The sequence below is a fragment of the Branchiostoma lanceolatum genome, chromosome 11, assembly GCF_035083965.1.
Source record: "Branchiostoma lanceolatum isolate klBraLanc5 chromosome 11, klBraLanc5.hap2, whole genome shotgun sequence".
Taxonomy (NCBI): Eukaryota; Metazoa; Chordata; class Leptocardii; order Amphioxiformes; family Branchiostomatidae; genus Branchiostoma; species Branchiostoma lanceolatum.
In genome coordinates this window covers 9,992,531-10,014,698 of record NC_089732.1, presented here as the reverse complement: position 1 = coordinate 10,014,698, position 22,168 = coordinate 9,992,531, and the positions used below count along the sequence as shown (strand labels likewise).

At 42.9% G+C, this 22,168-nt stretch overlaps 3 protein-coding genes across 3 annotated transcripts; all 3 read left to right on the top strand.

Moving 5' to 3' along the window:
* The first annotated feature begins 570 nt into the window (after positions 1–570).
* Positions 571–11,529, top strand: LOC136445230 (DBH-like monooxygenase protein 1 homolog). Its single transcript, XM_066443105.1, has 12 exons — positions 571–887; positions 2,035–2,181; positions 2,990–3,175; positions 4,018–4,104; positions 4,612–4,806; positions 5,397–5,499; positions 5,677–5,843; positions 6,352–6,537; positions 7,185–7,244; positions 8,248–8,381; positions 8,979–9,162; positions 9,692–11,529. The coding sequence occupies exons 1-12, from the start codon at positions 612–614 to the stop codon at positions 9,878–9,880; spliced, it is 1,914 nt and encodes a 637-aa protein (XP_066299202.1). The 5' UTR covers positions 571–611; the 3' UTR covers positions 9,881–11,529.
* Positions 10,684–10,965, top strand: LOC136445200 (uncharacterized). Its single transcript, XM_066443067.1, has one exon. The coding sequence runs from the start codon at positions 10,684–10,686 to the stop codon at positions 10,963–10,965; it is 282 nt and encodes a 93-aa protein (XP_066299164.1).
* Positions 11,530–11,916: 387 nt separating the features above from the next.
* LOC136445231 (DBH-like monooxygenase protein 1 homolog) lies at positions 11,917–21,384 on the top strand. The gene is made up of 12 exons (XM_066443106.1): positions 11,917–12,196; positions 13,372–13,518; positions 14,323–14,508; positions 15,353–15,439; positions 15,945–16,139; positions 16,729–16,831; positions 17,016–17,182; positions 17,679–17,864; positions 18,494–18,553; positions 18,975–19,108; positions 19,735–19,915; positions 20,292–21,384. The coding sequence occupies exons 1-12, from the start codon at positions 11,924–11,926 to the stop codon at positions 20,481–20,483; spliced, it is 1,911 nt and encodes a 636-aa protein (XP_066299203.1). The 5' UTR covers positions 11,917–11,923; the 3' UTR covers positions 20,484–21,384.
* The last annotated feature ends 784 nt before the right edge of the window (positions 21,385–22,168 follow it).

Sequence of the window (22,168 nt, the reverse complement as noted above, 5' to 3'; positions counted from 1 at the left end):
GACGCTGTGGTAACAACATTTTACTTCAACTTTTTAGTTTGAAATTGTGCAGGAGTAAGAAATAACACAGGTTTTGTCATCTAATATGATGACTGTAATTGATCATGATATCTTTGTTCCATTTAGGTTCAGACTCAGTTTTGCATGACTAATTTTTGAGTTACATTCTGTACACTGTTGTATCTATTACATTCAATTCACTTCTCTATGAATGATGGTTTGTATGTCATAGAGTAATTAATCTCATTTTGCAGTGCGCCCACTACAAGACTGGATTTGGGGACATTGCTGCTGAAATCGCTATCATAGAGGTTCAAAGTGCAAATGCTTGACAAGCTTGCTAACTCGTGTCGTCCATAACTGTTCAGTAACAGCCCGTGCCTGTTTGTGTGTTTGATAAAGTCACTTAGTAGACAGAGCTTATACCTAAGTTTATCTATTTGGTGACTCGTTTTCCTTCGTACCTGTTTGCCTTCACGTGGGCCCTCTCGTCAATGATAAACAGAATAGCCTGTTGTCTTGGAAACGCATACGTCATATTGTACATTGAATATTGCAGAGACACCTGTCCATAAAATCTCATTACGCATCGTTAGGCTACAGCAGGCAGTATGGCCAAAATCACTGGGAGTTTCTGTGTTCTAGTTTTGATCATAGCCCTTCATTATGGGGGGCAGGCTGTGCGAGCCGATGATTTTACACACCACGAGGCTCTTGACGAGGAAGAAAAGTTCCACCTGTTCTGGAAGTTTGATGACGAAAAGATCGAGTTCGAAGCCCATGTGCAGACGACAGGATGGTTCGGCATGGGTCTGTCTCCTAACGGAGGCATGCCGGGATCAGACATCGCCATCGGCTGGGTCAAAGACGGGAAAGCGCACCTCACGGTAACACATCATTTGACTTAGTGTTGCATTTATCTATTTGTCCATGTTAACAAATATCTAGGCATTTCGCCAGTACTATGATACCGCGCAGATCTGCAAGCAGATCTATCGGTACCAAAGACCGTATCCAACTGGCAAAAGGAGTTTTAAAATGGCGTTTTGCTACCAATAGATCTGCTTAGAGATTCATACCGCACTAGTAACGTAGGTCTGTTGACAGTTTCTTCGAGGGTCGATGGCAACAGCACCGTCTAGGCAAAGACAAAAAACGCAGCCGTTCACTTTTTAAACTATCAACCCCCGAAAGAATGATGTAGTATCATGTATTATGTGTGCTTTGTCAAATTTCAACCTCCTTTCTACTAGCTAAAGACTGTGACCATGCTGCGGCCGCGGAGTTATCTAAGGTTTCATAGATCATTCAACGAATTTCATGGATATATAAAAAAAATGTATAACGAATATTCTGACGTTTTCCGTCTTTTAGGTCATACTTAGATTTAAACATACATCTTGCATCATATTCGAATGATAAAATCAAGGGTCACACAAATCCAATTTTGGTCACCGTACGGATGCTCAACAATCAACGTTTAGTGGAAGGGAGGCCCTAGTCGTATAGAAAACTATTTGTCAACTACTGACAAGGAAGCTGTGGTGCCTACACATGAATGAAATATATCAACCAAAGGAGCTGGATTTAAAACTGGTGACAGGGATTTGAAGAGTATGACCTGGACGAATATGACTGTTAGGCCGTTATGTAAAAGCAGGCATTCGAGCTCGCCTACCAAACATAAAGGTTAACATCCTATAGGTTTATTTGCGTTAACGTTACATAAACCTATTGTGTCAGTGAGTTATTCATACCATGTATCGAAAATGCTCACGGAAACGGTCAATAAACTGTCAGAGAGCACAGATTAAAACATAAAAATGTAGTTTACAATTCGAAAACAACAAAATCCCTGGATTCTAGGCCTGACCTGGCCGTTTGCTTCATTGTCCTGTTGTGTTCTTTTTCGTCGGTGCATTATGTTATTTATCATAGTTTGGGTACCATTCTAGTGATTTTCTAGTAATCAGCAGAAAGACAGGAATATCAAAACACCATTCACTGTATGATTTGTAACATGCTGTATTCCAGGACCACTATGCTGACGCGAAGGCACAGCCCCCTGTGGACGAGAGTCAGGACTGGGAGCTGGTGTCTGGGTACGAGAACGGGACCCATACCGTGCTGAGGTTCAACAGGAAGCTGACGACATGTGACGAAAAGGATCGCGTCATCAGTGTAAGTATGACATCACAGTCGCGTCATCAGCGTAAGTATGACATCACAGTCGAAGAAACAGCTCCGCAAATTACCAACTACAGCCAAACCTGGCCGAGCAACCACTTGGCGCAGGCAATCATCTGCCGTCAAAGGACACGTTGAAACAGTCCCGTCCATTTTAGTTATAGTCATAGTTAAGACCATCTCCAAAGCAACCAACTGTCTAACCCACTTTTTTTGCAGTCTCAAAGGGGTATTCACCCACTGCTCAACAACCAAAATTGATTGACAGCAGCTAGCAGCCATTTTAGATGAGGATTTCTGTCGGCACGGTTACCGTGAGCTTCTATTGTTTGGGTTTGTTTGATATGTCTTGGTAACGTTGAAAAGTACACAAAAAATGAAAAATAATGGAAAAAGCCCCTTTTTCTCTTGTATAGTTTTCCATCTTTTTCAAATCTTAGTTTGTCATATCACAATTAGAAAGGGGCGTTATATTCTACCGGGCCAGGGCAGTAATTCCTTCTAGCCTGGGTGCCATCCTATTTCTACCGGGGCTCCTACATTCGCTACCCTGAATCCTGAATGCAAGGAGCCCCGGCAGAAATAGGATGGCACCCAGGCTAATTCCTTCGGCAGCGACACGCAGTTACCCGCCGACCGTGCTAGATTCGCGCAAGCCTGCCTTCTAGGAGCGACTTGTTGGGAGCAACCACTCAAGGGACTGAGCAAAATGGTTGCTGAGGACAGGTGGTATGTGTCAACAGTAGTAGAATGACTAGATAACATATATTGACACATGTTGACGAATGTTTGTGGTCTCCAGGAGGACACCATGCGGGTGATCTGGGCGTGGCACGACCAGGACCCGGACGAGGCGTCTGGGGTGAGCGGCCCGTCCTACCACGGATCCAACAGGGGAACCAGAGCGACACGTCTTCTACAAAGGATCGTCCCGGAGCAGACCATTTCAATAGGAACAACCTACACACATGATTTGCTGATGAACAATGTAAGGTTTATTTCTACTCATCTTAGACCATGTCGATTAGGTTATATTTGTGACATCCGCGCGCGCCATCGATTTGTATCCGTTTCCAGCAAACAAAAAGTTTTCAACCTTACTGTAAACCGCACAAAGCAGCTACAAATGCTTATATATCATGCCGTAAATTGCAAAAAAATATTGGAAAATGATACTTAATGTCGTAGAATGCTAAAATCAATTCCAAAGTCAAAGAAGAAGATGTGAAGATATGAAAATGAAGATTCTATTATTCGTTATACGCTGTACCATACTCTGAAACTCTTTTTTTGCCAAACTTCTTTTGTTATTGGCACCCTCGCATCAGTTTTGGGGTTCCCAGACGAAGCCATCCATACAATCAAACAACATGGCCTTACGGCCAATCTTTGAAATACAACCGCACCTTTATTGTGTCTGAAATTTATGCCTAGGCCAATGAATACTTAAACTTAACAGAAAGCTAGCCAGATTTTCGCGTATACTAGTCAAGTTGCTTCTCAACTGAGAGCTAGCTATATCTAACCCACAGTAGCAGTGATCTTTCATATAATGTATTTAGCTAAACATAGTTATTAACGTTCGAATCTACTGTCCAATTTGGTTCTTTTAAGGTTCATTTTGATATATAGAATTACTTTTATTGTTTGTTAAATCTGATATACAATCTTAATTGAAGAGCCATTGAAGACTACAGTGGCAGAAGTTGGACTAGAGTAGTCACATACATTGTACTATAAACTGTTCATCATTATTAGTACATGTTATTTCCGTGTAACATTACCTACGGGTAAGAACTTGCAATAAAACTTTCACTTATTTCTTCCCAGGTCGCAGTTCCTGGTAATCAAGACACGACGTACTGGTGTCAATTGTTTAAGATGCCTGAACTGGCCAGTAAACACCACGTGATAAAGGTGCGTGCGCGCGTGCGCGTGATGTTTTACTAACATGTTAACAAAGACACAGCGGTGTGAGTGGATATTCTATAGAACGATTTGCTTCATCCGGCCCATTCCAAAGAAAATGCTGTCAAGAACAATCCCATTAAGCAACAGTTATGTTTGTCGTTACTTAGTCTTCTATTGAACCATCCTTAATTGTCTTCACGTCATTATCATTTCGAGTTTTGGTATTAATCCTGGTTGTCCAGTTCGATCCTTTAGTCACTAACGAAAGACAGCGGATGCTGTCTGAAACGTCTGACTTTTTCAAACCTTTATCCAGTTGCTTGAGTAACTTCTGGGGGGGGGGGGGCATAGTTGTGTTGATATAATCTCGGGCTATTGGACCCTCTCTGGCTGACTGGACCTTCTCTGGCTAGCATACTACGATTTTCGCGCCCGGCGTGGATCTGCTTGGAGATTAGTGTTGATATATGTTTTAACGTCATGCATTTAGTCTCTCTCTCTTTCTGGCTTTAGGCTGAACCAATCGTTCAGCCTGGGAACGAGGGTACGGTTCACCATTTATTGGTCTACACCTGTAAGAAGAACCCGAACATCACCATCATGCCGGAGGGACATCCGGGACATCAGTGCTACACTCCCAACATGCCCGGCGACTGGATGGAATGTTATCAAGGAAGCATCATGTTGGCCTGGGCCATCGGGTCAGGGGTAGGAACAAGTTTGAATTTTAGTTCGTTGTGATAGATAAAAGTCGTCGCTATTAAATATCAAGTATTGTGATGATGACCACATGTCTCCCTAGTCTGTGTAGCGCAAACTCCCGTTGTCCGGGGCTTGTATGGCCCCTCTCCGCTGGGCGATGTGTCGCCAAGGAGGTTGAAAAGACTGTCGCTAATCTTTCTAAATGCGGCGTAAACAATGAGATTTGCATGCAGACCCCCATTTATCCAATCAATGCGCTTTATATTGGGATATACGGCAACACTGATACACGTCATACTGCTTGCAATTCTATCGCTTTCTGCCAGGGGACGCAACCTGTCTAATCGGATCGGACAGCTTTTTCGCTGTCCGGACCGGACAGCTTTTTCCGCCAACCCTTCAACCAGGCTACATGTCTTCCGCAGACAGGGTGTTTACAAGCACATTGTATTACATAAATGCGATCGTAAATACAAATGTATCTGGAATTTTGCATTTGTAGTATGTGAAACCAACTACCGTGTTACCTTTTCATGTACACTCGTGCCAGTAGTTTTAATACCTGTTTAACAAATCCTTATCTTTTTTTCCCCCAGCCTATCGTTTTCCCAGAGCATGTCGGTTACCCCATCAGTGATGAGGATGACAGTGGTTATGTGCTGATGGAGATGCACTACGACAACCCGCTCTTGGCTTCAGGTCAGAGATTCCAAAGCTTTCCAAACATGCTTGTTTCTCACCAGAAGGTTGCAGATCAATGTTGAGCTGGTACATAGAAACTACAGTTCCATAAGGCTGATTTATTTAATACAAGAGTGTATAGTGTGGGATGAGAATGGGCTTTTACATATATGGCCTTTGTGTACACGTACACAGGTATCCGGGACAGTTCAGGCATCAGACTCACGTACACGCCCGAGTTGAGAGATAACGACCTGGGAACGTTGGAGGTGGGCGGGCTGGTGAGCAAATTCCAAGTCATCCCACCACATGTCCAGGAGTTCACATCGGCAGGATTCTGCAGCACGCGGTGCTTGAACGCGGTTAGTACATACCTTGGTACATACCTGAGAGACACTTTCGCATGAGCTTGTCCCATGAGATTTAGTCGTTAAATGAAAATCCAGTCCGTGTGCCAACTCCAGCTAGTACGATTTGCAGTTCTATTCTTAAAATCTTTTATTTTTAGAGAAAGTTTGAGATGCCTGAAACAAGATCATTACCTCCATGAAATGTCATGCATATGGTGGCTATACTTTCAGTAGCGTTTGTCTGTCTGTTGGTGAACAAGATAACTAGAAAATGGTTGGATGGAATGATTTCATATTTGGTGTGGTTTTAGGGTGTGACAAAAACTGGAAATAGTTAGATTTTGGGCCCTCTAGTGGTTTCCTAGGTACTGCAGCGGAACTTCCTGTTTTGATATCTCGCGTTCTGGACATGCTTTTTGGATGTTAGGTAGCTCTTGTGTTCAGGAAGAGGTCACATAAGTTTGGGCCACCTAGCATTACATTCTAAAACTGCAGGGGCGTTTTTGTTATTTTTCTCTAGTTCCTCGAGGAGCACGGACAGCCCATCCACATCATCAGTGCAAACCTGCATTCCCACCTGCTGGGAGTGAAGCTGAACGCCCGGCTGATCCGTGACGGCGTGGAGATCGACATCGTCCGGGACGACAACTACGACTTCAACCTGCAGTACGAGAGGAAGCTGAAGGAGGAGCTCACCATCTACCCCGTGAGTCACTCTGAGTTGGTAACATTTCCTTGACATTTACACATTGGCAGTGATAGCTAGATTTTCGTGAATTATGTACGGTAAGCAATTGATTGTACCGTTATAATATAGGGTTTATGACCTGTCCTTAGGTGTATACGGTGCCATAAGGCATGGTCAGTACTAGTCCCCGATAACCACCGAATGAGTAACCTAGTCCGCGAAGCGTACGAGGTTGTTTATGAAGTGGTTACAGGAATCGAACATACTTTATGACACCAAATAGACCGAAGGAAAGCGGGTCATTAATTAACGTTATTATCATATAGTCATTACCAAATAACGTTATCAAACACATGAGTGAGACAAGTCCTGTAACGTCATAACACATAAATCTTGTAATCTTACACACCTTGCTGCTGTTCCTCAACTCATTTAGTTAAAAAAAATGTTTGACATATAGGATCATATAAGTAACTTTAACCAACTTAATGGTATGCTAGTCACGCAAATAAGGACTTGATTTGCATAATTAGTGAGGTATTTTTTAGCAAAGTCAAGCTTTCCATGCAATCTTAAGAAGTGTCCTTTTCCTCAATCGGATGTAGTTAGCAACAAGTGATGGTCGCCAATGTAACATAAACTCCACTCCGGTGTCTTTTCTTCAGGGAGACATTCTGATTACAGAATGCATCTACGATTCGTCTCACAAAGACTTCGTTACGTATGTAAGTAGAACCTTCAGTTTTCACATCTTCTCTGTTGTTTCCTTGCCTTGACAAAAGTTCAGAATGATGTCTTAAAAAAGAAAATTAAAGAAGATAAACAAGATACACTGCTGATATATATTTCCATGCAAGGGTGTCTGACGTTTCACAAATGGTTAAGAAAAAGTAGATGATAATTGTTTCACTGTACGTTTATTATTGTTACCCTATGTATGTACAGTATATATGTGGATACTTTACGTTTGGGACCGCATCTGTAAGCAGCGACACCTATAGCTGCAGTGCAAATTGGACCAGTCAGGATTGCCCTGATGAATGCGAGAGACGGTCAACGTCACTGTGAATTAAACACTTTGTTGTGTACAAAGAATTGTGTTATTCATTCACACGTAGTGGTAGGGTTTTACACTGCCTGGACACGTTTGTTTGTTTGAGCCTTTGTTTATTCATGATAAGATCAAATCGGCACGCAGGCCGATTTCATTGAGGTCATGAGGTAAGAGGTATGGGTCAGATACAATATAACAGAGATACACAGTCATTTGAGTCCTAATAACTCTATGAACATATATCATTACATATTTATGGTACAACAATATGTAGATTTCTACAACATGTAACATAAACGTTAGTAGGGCGAAAGCTGGTTCATTGTCCGTGTCCGTTCGTTTTGTTCAAGAGTCTCTTAAAGGAAGTCAGATTCGGAGCCGTACGTGTGTCTGGCGGTGAAAACCCAAGGCACTGTAACTACCGATCTTCTGAAGGTCTCTCGCTTGGCCGCGTATCTGCTTGAGCCCCCGTATCTGCTTGGGATCCCGAAACCGCTGTGACCCTGTGACCGCTGTGGCAGTTTCGGGATCCCAAGCAGATACGGGGGCTCAAGCAGATACGCGGCGCCCCCCCCCCCCCCCACCAAAAAGTTTTTAAAGATCGCTGTGGGAAGGACTGCAACGGAGGCTAGTTTGGGGACAACTTTAATGATTGGTTTATTTCTTTTGTTCAGGGCGGTCTCGGTACCCCAGAAGAGATGTGTGAGACGTTTTTCATGTACTACCCGAAGTTCAACCTGAGTAGGTGTGACAGTTTGCCAAACGTGTACCACACTGTCGGCTTCGCTGGAGTTCAGGATTTTACATTGTGTGTATTATTAATTAGCTTTGTTGTAGTCTCAACATGCCATAGGGTGTGAATGTTTTATACGACAGTGCCATTCTTTCTATGCAAAACGCCAGCGCAAGTGTGACTACTTATTGACCGTGTACCCTTTGAAAATAAAAAAACATTCAAACTAAAGATTGAGCTCGCTGATGTCATCCAAAAGAGTCACATGCTGTGGCCTTACAAGAAGCGTCATTTGATGGCACCTGTTAACCGACAACGGGAACAGAACATCTAATCATTGCAGTTTAGCTATGATAGAGGTTTAATCAGCTATCGGAAGTTTCTTTATAACACCTGTCGATTTTGGGATCCCATTCCACAGCTATAAAACCGACGGTACAAAACGTTCAATTTTTTCAACAAATTGAAGCCATTACGTAGCCTCCATAGCAGGCTCTCTGGGTCAATGGTTACGGGCTGGCTTCACAGATGACCCAGTGCAAAAAGTCAATTCAAAAAGTATATCATAAGCGAAAGAAAGGCCCAGAGCACCTGTTATGGAGGCTAGCCATTATGCATGTTTCTTGTATTCGTCAGACACCTGATTTGTTTTTCTCCACTTGGTGTTTACAGGACCGATAATGGCGAGCCGGGCATCATCATTACGGCGCCTGCGCACATGGTCAACATGACCTACGAGGAGGCTATGGAGGCCGTGCCGTGGACGAGCGAGAATGGACAGATCTTCTCCGAATACCTCCTGAATTCAACCTTCTACTCGATCTGCCAGGCCACCCATCAGTCTAATGTCGATACTGTAAGACCAACACCGTTTTTTAAAAATACTGTATTCAAGAAAATGTCATACAAGTACAGATAATCACAAATGTACATGGTAAGTGATACACTCCAGAAAACCAGGACAGCTAGTTCAGTCGCGATAAACAAAATAGGATGTGTGCCTTGTGGTGTCTTTTATATGGTCAAGAACAAACGTTAAAGATACAACAAAGTACTGAACCTATCCCACTGCTTCTGCAGCTTCCCTTTCCTAGATAAGACTAAGTATATTGAAATGATATGGGTTATTAGATAATGTTCATTGACAATGTCGTATTGACACTTAAAACTGTAGATGATAATTGCACATTGAATGGAACTGTTGCCTTTGTAAGGGCAGCTCTTCGTTTTATGTTCAGCGTTACATGTTTGCATTTGCCTGTATGCACTTCGAACCCAAACTCGTGCTATAAACTTTGACTTGACTTGACTTGACTCCTACTTCCTTGTGATATGAGAATGTTCTAACGGCTTTCTCTTCTCTTCTGGAATCGGCAAATGACTAGGGTCCGCTGGTAGGTTATGCCGACCGCTTTCCACGTGGGACCAAGCGGCCTACAGAAGACATCTGCAGCCGGAGTGCAACACCGACCCCCGACCCTGTTGGTGGTTCTACGGCCCTACAGCCACAGCACGCTGCAGTTTATACTTTGACCGCTTACCTTCTGGCGCTTGTAATCACAGGAATGAACTAAAACACCATTTGGCTGTGGCCGTCGAATGGAAAGCAAGTGTGCGTGTGTGTGTTGTGTGTGTGTGTGTGTGTATGTGTGTGTGTGTGTGTGTGTGTGTGTGTGTGTGTGTGTGTGTGTGTGTGTGTGTGTGTGTGTGTTTTGCCTTGATTTTCAAAAAGGACATTTACATGTAAGACAGGTGTTGGTGATTGGCCATTACTAATCTTTTATAAATGAGTACGTAATGTGTGAAACGGTATGATTTACTTATACATTTTTTAAACAATTCACAAAAACTACTGTTATGTTTTATGGAGGCATTAGATCTTTGATTTAGAAAACTTCCAAAGTCTCTTTTGAGGTAAATATTCCAACAATATCGATTCTAAAGGCATAGATATCAATGTTTATCATGATTTAATGCAAATCGTATGTCTGAGAGTGGGAAGTCGTATAATAATGTAGCTTATGTGCCAGCAAAGCGATCACTTGATATCTACACGTTCATGATTGCTGGGGGATTAACTAACAGTTTCTTTGTTTTTTTTAGATAATCAAGTCTGCACGAAGGAATAACGTATTTGGTTGACTTTTGTACAATTTCCTTCCCCATGTTTTCACCAAAATTGAAGGAACAAAAATGCTGTTGAAATCATACTTGATGTATAACAGTAACAGGTATACATATACTGTTTTTCTGCTTTTTTGCACAGCCTCTTTGATAGGAGATGATTTCAACTTTGTGAAAACGTATTCTTACATTCAGCATTCATATACAACAGTTACCTTCAGTTGTGTAGATAATTCTACAAAGGGTTGATCACATGGCCCCACCAGGGGGACCCAGTGGCCCACCACCCCCTCCGTTTGGGATGCACCCTGGCCACCCTGGCATGTTCCACCATAGGGGACCACCGGGGGAGGGGGGACCACACAGGGAACCACCGAACATGCCCCCGGGGTTCCACCATGGCCCACCCCGAGGCTTCATGGGAATGCCTCCCGGGCAACCAGGGGGTTCCCCCACGTCCCAGCCTGGACCGCCACCCACAAGCCAACCCATGGGGCCGCCGGGAGGACCCCCCAACATGCCCGGCCTGCCCTAGGAAGGCCGCCTAGTCTGCCCAAGGAAGGCCGGCCTGCCCAAGGAAGGCCGCCTAGTCTGCCACCTGGTGCCCCCCCCCCCTCCTGTAGGGCCATCTCCCACAGGCCTGCCCCCAACTGGACCCCCTCCAGGAGCCCCACCACCAGGGGCACCACCAGGGGGCCCTCCCCCTCCGGCACCCCCCAACCCCATCCCCCCTCCACCCACAAGATAGGGTCCTACTTTTGAGTTACATTCTGCACCCTGTATCTATTGGACACTTCATTTACTGTTGAATTTATTGTTGAGTTGGAGAAATGTATGATTAGCCCACATTCCATCGCTTTTAGCAACAGTGAATCTATATCTCTGAGTCTCCCAAGTATTACTGTATCTATGGAAAGAGTATACATATAGAATATGTATAAACATGGAAAATTCTGATGTGTGGGGATCCTCAATATAGAAACAATTATATTCTCAATAAATGAAGAATGTTGACAGACAGGGTTTGTATGTCATTGAGTATTTAGCTTGCTACAGAAGATGGGATCATAAATTTACAGAATAAAATCACACAAGTTAATCTCATTTAGCGGTGCGACCACTACAAGACTGGATGTGGTGACATTTCTGCTAAAGTCACCATCATAGAGGTTCAAAGTGCAAATGCTTCATTTTCCATTCTATTGTACAGCTAGCTATATAAAACAATAACCTGCTAACGCATTTCGTCCATAACTGTCCAGTGTCAACCTACATATGTGTTTCTGGTTGTTAAAGTTCACATAGTACAGAGCTTACACCTAAAAAGCAGCACAAAGTCTCTATTTGATGACTCATTTCCCAACCTGTTTGCGTACTGGGAGGTTAATCAATGATAGTCTGTTGTCTTGGAAACGCTTTCGTCATACTTCAAATATTCCAGAGACACCTGTCCATAAAATCGCATTACGCGTTGTCAAGTTGCAGCAGACAGTATGGCTAGAATCGCTGGGAGCTGTGTTCTAGTTTTGATCATAGCCCTTCATTATGGGGGGCAGGCTGTGCGAGCCGACGATTTTACACACCACGAGTCTCTAGACGAGGAAGAAAAGTTCCACCTGTTCTGGAAGTTTGATGACGAAAAGATCGAGTTCGAAGCCCATGTGCAGACGACAGGATGGTTCGGCATGGGTCTGTCTCCTAACGGAGGCATGCCGGGATCCGACATCGCCATCGGCTGGGTAAAAGACGGGAAAGCGCACCTCACGGTAACACGTCGTTGCATTTGTCTATTTGTCCATGTTAACAAATATCTAGGCATTTCGCCAGTACTATGATACCTCGCAGATCTTCAAGCAGATCTATCAGTGACAAAGACCGTATCCAACTGGCAAAATGAGTTTTAAAATGGCGTTTTGGCACCAATAGATCTGCTTAGAGATTCATACCGCACTAGTAACGTAGGTCTGTTGACAGTTTCTTCGAGGGTCGATTGCAACAGCACCGTCTAGGCAAAGACAAAAAACGCGGCCGTTCACTTTTTAAACTATCAACCCCCGAAAGAATGATGTAGTATCATGTATTATGTGTGCTTTGTCAAATTGCAACCTCCTTTCTACTAGCTAAAGACTGTGACCATGCTGCGGCCGCGGAGTTATCTAAGGTTTCATAGATCATTCAACGAACTTCATGGATATATAAAAAAAAATGTATAACGAATATTCTGACGTTTTCCGTCTTTTAGGTCATACTTAGATTTAAACATACATCTTGCATCATATTCGAATGATGAAATCAAGGGTCACACAAGTCCGATTTTGGTCACCGTACGGATGCTCAACGATCAACGTTTAGTGGAAGGGAGGCCCAAGTCGTATAGAAAACTACTTGTCAACTACTGACAAGGAAGTTGTGGTGCCTACACATGAATGAAGTATATCAACCAAAGGAGCTGGATTTAAAACTGGTGACAGGGATTTGAAGAGTATGACCTGGACGAATATGACTGTTAGGCCTATGTAAAAGCAGGCATTCGAGCTCGCCTACCAAACATAAAGGTCAACATCCTGTAGGTTTATTTGCGTTAACTGTACGTTACATAAACCTATTGTGTCAGTGAGTTATTCATACCATGTATCGAAAATGCTCACGGCAACGGTCAATAAACTGTCAGAGAGCACAGATTGAAACATAAAAATGTAGTTTACAATTCGAAAACAACAAAATCCCTGGATTCTAGTAACCGTGCTAAGCCTGACCTGGCCGTTTGCTTTATTGTCCTGTTGTGTTCTTTTTCGTGGGGGTTTGGGGGGGGGGGGGTGGTGCATCGGCGCATCATTTATCATAGTTTGGGTACCATTCTAGTGATTTTCTAGTAATCAGCAGAAAGACAGGAATATCAAAACACCATTCATTGTATGATTTGTAACATGCTGTATTCCAGGACCACTACGCTGACGCGAAGGCACAGCCCCCTGTGGACGAGAGTCAGGACTGGGAGCTGGTGTCTGGGTACGAGAACGGGACCCATACCGTGCTGAGGTTCAACAGGAAACTGACGACATGTGACGAGAAGGATCGCGTCATCAGTGTAAGTATGACATCACAGTCGCGTCATCAGTGTAAGTATGACATCACAGTCGAAGAAACAGCTCCGCAAATTACCAACTACAGCCAAACCTGGCCGAGTAACCACCTGGCGCAGGCAATCATCTGCCGTCAGAGGACACATTGAAACAGTCCCGGCCATTTTTACATAGTTAAGACCATCTCCCAAGCAACCAACTGTCTAACCCACTTTTTTTGCAGTCTCAAAGGGATATTCACCCTCTGCTCAACAACCAAAATTGATTGACAGCAGCTAGCAGCCATTTTAAATGAGGATTTCTGTCGGCACGGTTACCGTGAGCTTCTATTGTTTGGGTTTGTTTGATATGTCTTGGTAACGTTGAAAAGTACACAAAAAATGAAAAATAATGGAAAAAGCCCCTTTTTCTCTTGTACAGTTTTCCATCTTTTTCAAATCTTAGTTTGTCATATCACAATTAGAAAGGGGCGTTATATTCTACCGGGCCAGGGCAGCTAATTCCTTCTAGCCTGGGTGCCATCCTATTTCTACCGGGGCTCCTACATTCGCTACTCTTGAATCTTGAATGTTTAGGACCCCCGGTAGAAATAGGATGGCACCCAGGCTAATTCCTTCGGCAGCGACACGCAGTTACCACCGACCGTGCTAGATTCGCGCGAGCCTGCCTTCTAGGAGCGACTTGTTGGGAGCAGCCACTCAAGGGACTGAGCAAAAATGGTTGCTGAGGACAGGTGGTATGCGTCAATAGTTGTGAAATGACTAGATAAGATATATTGACACATGTTGACGAATGTTTGTGGTCTCCAGGAGGACACCATGCGGGTGATATGGGCGTGGCACGACCAGGACCCGGACGAGGCGTCTGGGGTAAGCGGCCCGTCCTACCATGGATCCAACAGGGGAACCAGAGCGACACGTCTTCTACAAAGGATCGTCCCGGAGCAGACCATTTCAATAGGAACAACCTACACACATGATTTGCTGATGAACAATGTAAGGTTTATTTCTACTCATCTTAGACCATGTCGATTTGGTTATATTTGTGACATCCGCGCGCGCCATCGATTTGTATCCGTTTCCAGCAAACAAAAAGTTTTCAACCTTACTGTAAACCGCACAAAGCAGCTACAAATGCTTAAATATTATGCCGTAAATTTAAAAAAAAATATTGGAAAAAGATACTCAATGTCGTAGAATGCAAAAATCAATTCCAAAGTCAAAGAAGAAGATGTGAAGATATGAAAATGAAGATTCTATTATTCGTTATACGCTGTACCATACTCTGGAACTTTTTTTGCCAAACTTCTTTTGTTATATTGTCACGCTCGCATCAGTTTTGGGGTTCCCAGACGAAGCCATCCATACAATCAAACAACATGGCCTTACGGCCAATCTTTGAAATACAACCGCATCTTTATTGTGTCTGAAATTTATGCCTATGCCAATGAATATTTAAACTTAACAGAAAGCTAGCCAGATTTTTGCGTATACTAGTCAAGTTGCTACTCAACTGAGAGCTAGCTGTATCTAACCCACAGTAGCAGTGATCTTTCGATATAATGTTTTCAACTAAACATAGTTATTAACATTCGAATCTTCTGTCCAATTTGGTTCTTTTAAGGTTCGTTTTGATATATAGAATTACTTTCATTGTTTGTTAAATCTGATATACAATCTTAATTGAAGAGCCATTGAAGACTACAGTGGCAGAAGTTGGACTAGAGTAGTCACGTACATTGTACTATAAGCTGTTCATCATTATCAGTATATGTTATTTCCGTGTAACATTACCTACGGGTAAGAACTTGCAATAAAACTTTCACTTATTTCTTCCCAGGTCGCAGTTCCTGGTAATCAAGACACAACGTACTGGTGTCAATTGTTTAAGATGCCTGAACTGGCCAGTAAACACCACGTGATAAAGGTGCGTGCGCGCGTGCGCGTGATGTTTTACTAACATGTTAACAAAGACACAGCGGTGTGAGTGGATATTCTATAGAACGATTTGCTTCATCCGGCCCATTCCAAAGAAAATGCTGTCAAGAACAATCCCATTAAGCAACAGTTATGTTTGTCGTTACATAGTCTTCTATTGAACCATCCTTAATTGTCTTCACGTCATTATCATTTCGAGTTTTGGTATTAATCCTGGTTGTCCAGTTCGATCCTTTAGTCACTAACGAAAGACAGCGGATGCTGTCTGAAACGTCTGACTTTTTCAAACCTTTATCCAGTTGCTTAAGTAACTTCTGGGGGGGGGGGCATAGTTGTGTTGATATAATCTCGGGCTATTGGACCCTCTCTGGCTGACTGGACCTTCTCTGGCTAGCATACTAGCATTTTCGCGCCCGGCGTGGATCTGCTTGGAGATTAGTGTTAATATATGTTTTAACGTCATGCATTTAGTCTCTCTCTCTTTCTGGCTTTAGGCTGAACCAATCGTTCAGCCTGGGAACGAGGGTACGGTTCACCATTTATTGGTCTACACCTGTAAGAAGAACCCGAACATCACCATCATGCCGGAGGGACACCCGGGACATCAGTGCTACACTCCCAACATGCCCGGCGACTGGATGGAATGTTATCAAGGAAGCATCATGTTGGCCTGGGCCATCGGGTCAGGGGTAGGAACATGCTTGAATTTTAGTTCGTTGTGATAGATAAAAGTCGCCGCTATTAAATATCAAGTATTGTGATGATGACCACATGTCTCCCTAGTCTGTGTAGCACAAACTCCCGCTGTCCGGGGCTTGTATGGCCCCTCTCCGCTGGGCGATGTGTCGCCAAGGAGGTTGAAAAGACTGTCGCTAATCTTTCTAAATGCGGCGTAAACAATGAGATTTGCATGCAGACCCCCATTTATCCAATCAATGCGCTTTATATTGGGATATACGGCAACACTGATACACGTCATACTGCTTGCAATTCTATCGCTTTCTGCCAGGGGACGCAACCTGTCTAATCGGATCGGACAGCTTTTTCGCTGTCCGGACCGGACAGGTCTTTCCGCCAACCCTTCAACCAGCCTACATGTCTTCCGCAGACAGGGTGTTTACAAGCACATTGTATTACATAAATGCGATCGTAAATACAAATGTATCTGAAATTTTGCATTTGTAGTATGTGAAACCAACTACCGTGTTACCTTTTCCTGTACACTCGTGCCAGTAGTTTTAATACCTGTTTAACAATTCCTTATCTTTTTTTCCCCAGCCTATCGTTTTCCCAGAGCATGTTGGTTACCCCATCAGTGAAGACGATGACAGCGGTTATGTGATGATGGAGATGCACTACGACAACCCGCTCTTGGCTTCAGGTCAGAGATTCCAAAACTTTCCAAACAAACTTGTTTCTCACCAGAAGGTTGCAGATCAATGGTTAGTTGGTACATATAAACTACTTTTCCATAAGGCTGATCTATCTAATACAAGACTCAAGAGTGTATAGTGTGGGATGAGAATGGGCTTTTACATATATGACCTTTGTGTACACGTACACAGGCATCCGGGACAGTTCAGGCATCAGACTCACGTACACGCCCGAGTTGAGAGATAACGACCTGGGGACGTTGGAGGTGGGCGGGCTGGTGAGCAAATTCCAAGTCATCCCACCGCATGTGCAGGAGTTCACATCGGCAGGCTTCTGCAGCACGCGGTGCTTGAACGCGGTTAGTACATACCTGAGAGACACATTCGCATGAGCTTGTCCCATGAGATTTAGTCGTTAAACGAAAATCCAGTCCGTGTGCCAACTCCAGCTAGTACGATTTGCAGTTCTATTCTTAAAATCTTTTATATTTAGAGAAAGTTTGAGATGCCTGAAACAAGATCATTACCTCCATGAAATGTCATGCATATGGTGGCTATACTTTCAGTCGCGTTTGTCTGTCTGTTGGTGAACAAGATAACTCGAAAATGGTTGGATGGAATGATTTCATATTTGGTGTGGTTTTAGGGTGTGACAAAAACTGGAAATAGTTAGATTTTGGGCCCTCTAGTGGTTTCCTAGGTACTGCAGCGGAACTTCCTGTTCTGATATCTCGCGTTCTGGACATGCTTTTTAGATGTTAGGTAGCTCTTGTGTTCAGGAAGAGGTCACATAAGTTTGGGCCACCTACCATTACATACTAAAACTGCAGGGGTATTTTTGTTGTTTTTCTCTAGTTCCTCGAGGAGCACGGACAGCCCATCCACATCATCAGTGCAAACCTGCATTCCCACCTGCTGGGAGTGAAGCTGAGCGCCCGGCTGCTCCGTGACGGTGTTGAGATCGACATCGTCCGGGACGACAACTACGACTTCAACCTGCAGTACGAGAGGAAGCTGAAGGAGGAGCTCACCATCTACCCCGTGAGTCACTCTGAGTTGGTAGCATTTCCTTGACATTTACACATTGGTAGTAAAAGACTTTCGTTAAAAAGGTACGGTAAGCAATTGATTGTCCCGTTATAATATATTGTTAATGGCATGTCCTTAGGTGTATACGGTGTCATAAGGCACGGTCAGTTCCCAATAACCACCGAATGAGCAATCGAGTCCGCAAAGCGCACGAGGCTGTTTATGAGGTGGCTACAGGAAGCGAACATGCTTTATGACACCGAATAGACCGAAGGAAAGCGTGTCATTAACGTTATTATCATAGAGTCATTACCATATGAGTGAGACAAGTCCTGTAACGTTATAACACATAAATCCTCTAATCGTACACACCTTGCTGCTGTTCCTGAACTATATATTCCTCAACTCATTTGATTAAAAATGTTTGACATATAGGTAACTTTAACCAACTTAATGGTATGCTAGTCACGATCCCGCAAATTAGGACTTGATTTGCATAATTAGTGAGGAATTTTAGCAAAGTCAAGCTTTCCAGGCAGTCTGAAGAAATGAAGAAGTATCCTTTTCCTCAATCGGATGTAGTTAGTAACAAGTGATGGTCGCCAATGTAACAAAATCTCACACTCGTGCCTTTTCTTCAGGGAGACATTCTGATTACAGAATGCATCTACGATTCGTCTCACAAAGACTCCGTTACGTATGTAAGTAGAACCTTTAGTTTTCACATCTTCTCTGTTGTTTCCTTGCCTTGGCAAAAGTTCAGATTTCTTAAAAAAGAAATTTAAAGAAGATTAACAAGATATGAATTCCCATGGAAGGGTGTCTGACGTTTCACACATGGTTAAGAAAAAGTAGATAATAATTTTTGCACTGTACTGTTATTATTGTTACACTATGTAAATACTTTACGTTTGGGACCGCATCTGTAAGCAGCGACACCTATAGCTGCAGTGCAAAATGAACCAGTCAGGATTGCCCTGATGAATGCGAGAGACGGTCAACGTCGGTATGAATTAGACAATTCGTTGTGTACAAAGAATTGTGTTAGTCATTCACACGTATTGGTAGGGTTTTACACTGCCTGGGCACGTTAATGATATGTTTTCTATTTATTTTGTTCAGGGCGGTCTCGGTACCCCACAAGAGATGTGTGAGACCTTTTTCATGTACTACCCGAAGTTCAACCTGAGTAGGTGTGACGCTGGCCCAAACGTGGTCCACACTGTCGGCTTCGCTGGTGTTCAAGATTTTACATTGTGCGTATGACGAATTAGGCAGAACATGCCTAAAGGCGATAATGTTTTATACGACAGTGGCCTTCCTTTTATGCACGTTTTTTTTTTTTCACGTTTTGACCTTGTACCCTTTGAAAATAAAAAGATTCAAGGTTAGATTGAAAACATTCCTGACTTAGTTAGGAATCTCGAAAACCAGGCGGCGGAAATTAATGAGCGCGCTGATGTCATCCAAAAGATTGACATGCTGTGCCCTTACAAGAAGCGTACAAATCATTCAATGGCACCCATTAACCGACAACGGGAACAGAACATTTAATCATTGCGATTTAGCTATGCTATAGGGACAACTAGAAGTTTCTGTCGATGTTGGGATCCCCTACCATGGCTGTACAACCAACGGAACAAAAACGTTCAATTTTTTCCAACAAAGCCATTACGTACGTAGCCTCCATAGCAGGCTCTCTGGGCCTAATGTCACGACTGGCTGCACAAACGACCCAGTGCAAAACGTATTACTAAATGCAAAAAGTGTATCATAAGCACCAAAAAGGCTCAGATAACCTGCTATGGAGGCTAGCCATACGCATGTTTCTTGTATACGTCAGACACCTGCTGATTTGTTTTTCTCCACTTGGTGTTTACAGTACCGCAGATTCCGGGGACATCATCATCACGGCGCCTGCGCACATGGTCAACATGACCTACGAGGAGGCTATGGAGGCCGTGCCGTGGACGAGCGAGAATGGACAGATCTTCTCCGAATACCTCCTGAACTCAACCTTCTACTCGATCTGCCAGGCCACCCATCAGTCTAATGTCGATGTTGTAAGACCAACTATATATATTTTTTTTCCTTTTAAAGAAATATTGTATTCAAGAAAATGTCATAAAGTAAAGATAATCACAAATGTACATGGTAAATGATACACTGCAGTCAAACGAAAACAGCTAGTTCAGGCGTGATAAATACAAAATGATATATACCTATCATATGGTCGAGACAATATCTAATGATTATTGACAATTTCGTATTGACACTTTAAACAATAGATGATACTTGAACATTAAATGGAGCTGTTGCTTTTGCAAACCCTTTGTTTTATGTTCAGCGTTACATGTATGTATTTGTATGTATGCGCCTCGCCATCAGAATGTTCTAACGTCTTTCTCTTCTCCTTTGGACTGACCGGTAAATGAACAGGGTGCGCTGACAGGTTACGCCGACCGCTTTCCCCGCGGGACCAAGCAGCCTACAGAAGACATCTGCAGCCGGAGCGCAACACCGACCCCTGGTGACCCTGTTGGTGGTTCTACGGCCCTACAGCCACAGCACGCTGCAGTTTATACTTTGACCGCTTACCTTCTGGCGCTTGTAATCACAGGGGTAAACTAAAACACCATTTGGCCGTGGCCGTCGAATGGAAGGCAACTGCAGCAGAGTTATAATGAGCTATTGGTCAATGACATGGCATTACATAGAGGAGGTGAACTGAAGGATAAGGTCATTCAACTTCAAGGTCACTCAAGGGCATTTACATGTAAGGCAGGTGTTGGTGATTGGCCATTACTAATCCTTTATAAATGAGTACGTAATGTGTGAAAAGGTATGATTTTGTTATACATTTTTCAAACAGTTCACAAAAACTACTGTTATATTTTATGGAGGTATTACATGTAGATCTTTGATTTAGAAAACTTCCAAAGTCTCTTTTGAGGTAAATATTCCAACAATATCGATTCTAAAGGCATAGATATCAATGTTTATCATGATTTTATGCAAATCGTATGTCTGAGAAGTCGGGATATGGGAGGTCGTATGATAATGTAGTTTATGTGCCAGCAAAGCGATCACTTGATATCTACACGTTCATGATTGATGGGGGATTAACTAACAGTTTCTTTGTTTTTTTTTTATCAATAGATGTAAGGATGTAGCATGAAGGAATAACGTATTTGGTTGATTTTGAATTTCGAATTTCCTTCCCCATGTTTTCACCAAAATTGAAGGAACAAAAAATGCTGTTGAAATTATACTTGATGTTTAACAGTTACAGGTATAGATATACTGTCATATCTTCATTGCTTTTTTGCACATCCTCTTTGATAAGAGATGATTTCAACCTTGTGAAAACGTATTCTTACATTCAAAATTCATATACAACAGTTACCTTCAGTTGTGTAGATCATTCTACAAAGGGTTGATCACAGAATTATATATGAATTGACTCGCTTTCTTTGACTGTACCCAATTGATATGAGCTATGTGGTGAGAAAATAAAGTTTTGGACCAATGAGCATGTTTTTGTCTTTGATTTGATTTTAACTATAGAAAGTACACTCAGCAGATGTGTCTTGACTTTGAGAAAAGGAAAATGTTTTCAAGTATTTAAACGACATGAAATAACATCTGCACCAAATGTAAAGCTACAAATAGAAGGTATGTAAGATTGAAAAGTGACAAAAAGCTCCATATTCAACAGTTCATTCTAGCCCTCTGGTAAAGCATGTCTCAAATTTAGAAAGCCTATAGCTAGAACGGTTTATCCATAATGAATTCTCGATATTCAGGTGGCCCGGCTAAGCCTCAAGGTCAAGACCAACAGAAAAGTTGCTGCAGACATGAATATAGGTGGCGCTTTGGCTGACTTGACATGAGCTCCATACCCGCACTCAAAGATCAATCATTTTTATGTCAAGTTGTGTTTTTAAAAGTCTGAATAGTAATTAGAAATGTGTGTGAGGTTTTCTGGACCTGTATGGGAGAGTGTTCGCTGGCTGAAAGCATACTGTCTTGTATAGTTTCACATTTTACAAGCCGGAACGATATACCCTATCAGAGCCTAATCTGCAGTACCGCTCCCGGCCGCGACCTGAAAAGTGTCTAAGACGACCGTCAAATTGTCAAATTTCCTTCTTTTGGGAATGGTAAAATCACGAAAGGCTCGCAAAGGGGCTTGGAATTTTTGTGCTCGTTTGACCTTGATTTTGACAATGTGACCATTCAAAATTATAAATGACGATATTCAAGACATTTTGCAAACAGTGAAAATAGATATTGGGTCATACATGGCATACTGC

Coding starts and splice junctions, on each gene's coding strand:
- LOC136445230 (XM_066443105.1), top strand. CDS start 612: ATGGCCAAAATCACTGGGAGTTTCTGTGTTCTAGTTTTGATCATAGCC. Junction 2,182..2,989: donor AAAAGGATCGCGTCATCAGT/GTAAGTATGACA, acceptor TGTGGTCTCCAG/GAGGACACCATGCGGGTGAT. Junction 4,807..5,396: donor CCTGGGCCATCGGGTCAGGG/GTAGGAACAAGT, acceptor TTTTTCCCCCAG/CCTATCGTTTTCCCAGAGCA.
- LOC136445200 (XM_066443067.1), top strand. CDS start 10,684: ATGGCCCCACCAGGGGGACCCAGTGGCCCACCACCCCCTCCGTTTGGG.
- LOC136445231 (XM_066443106.1), top strand. CDS start 11,924: ATGGCTAGAATCGCTGGGAGCTGTGTTCTAGTTTTGATCATAGCCCTT. Junction 16,832..17,015: donor CAACCCGCTCTTGGCTTCAG/GTCAGAGATTCC, acceptor ACACGTACACAG/GCATCCGGGACAGTTCAGGC. Junction 19,109..19,734: donor GGTGTTCAAGATTTTACATT/GTGCGTATGACG, acceptor TGGTGTTTACAG/TACCGCAGATTCCGGGGACA.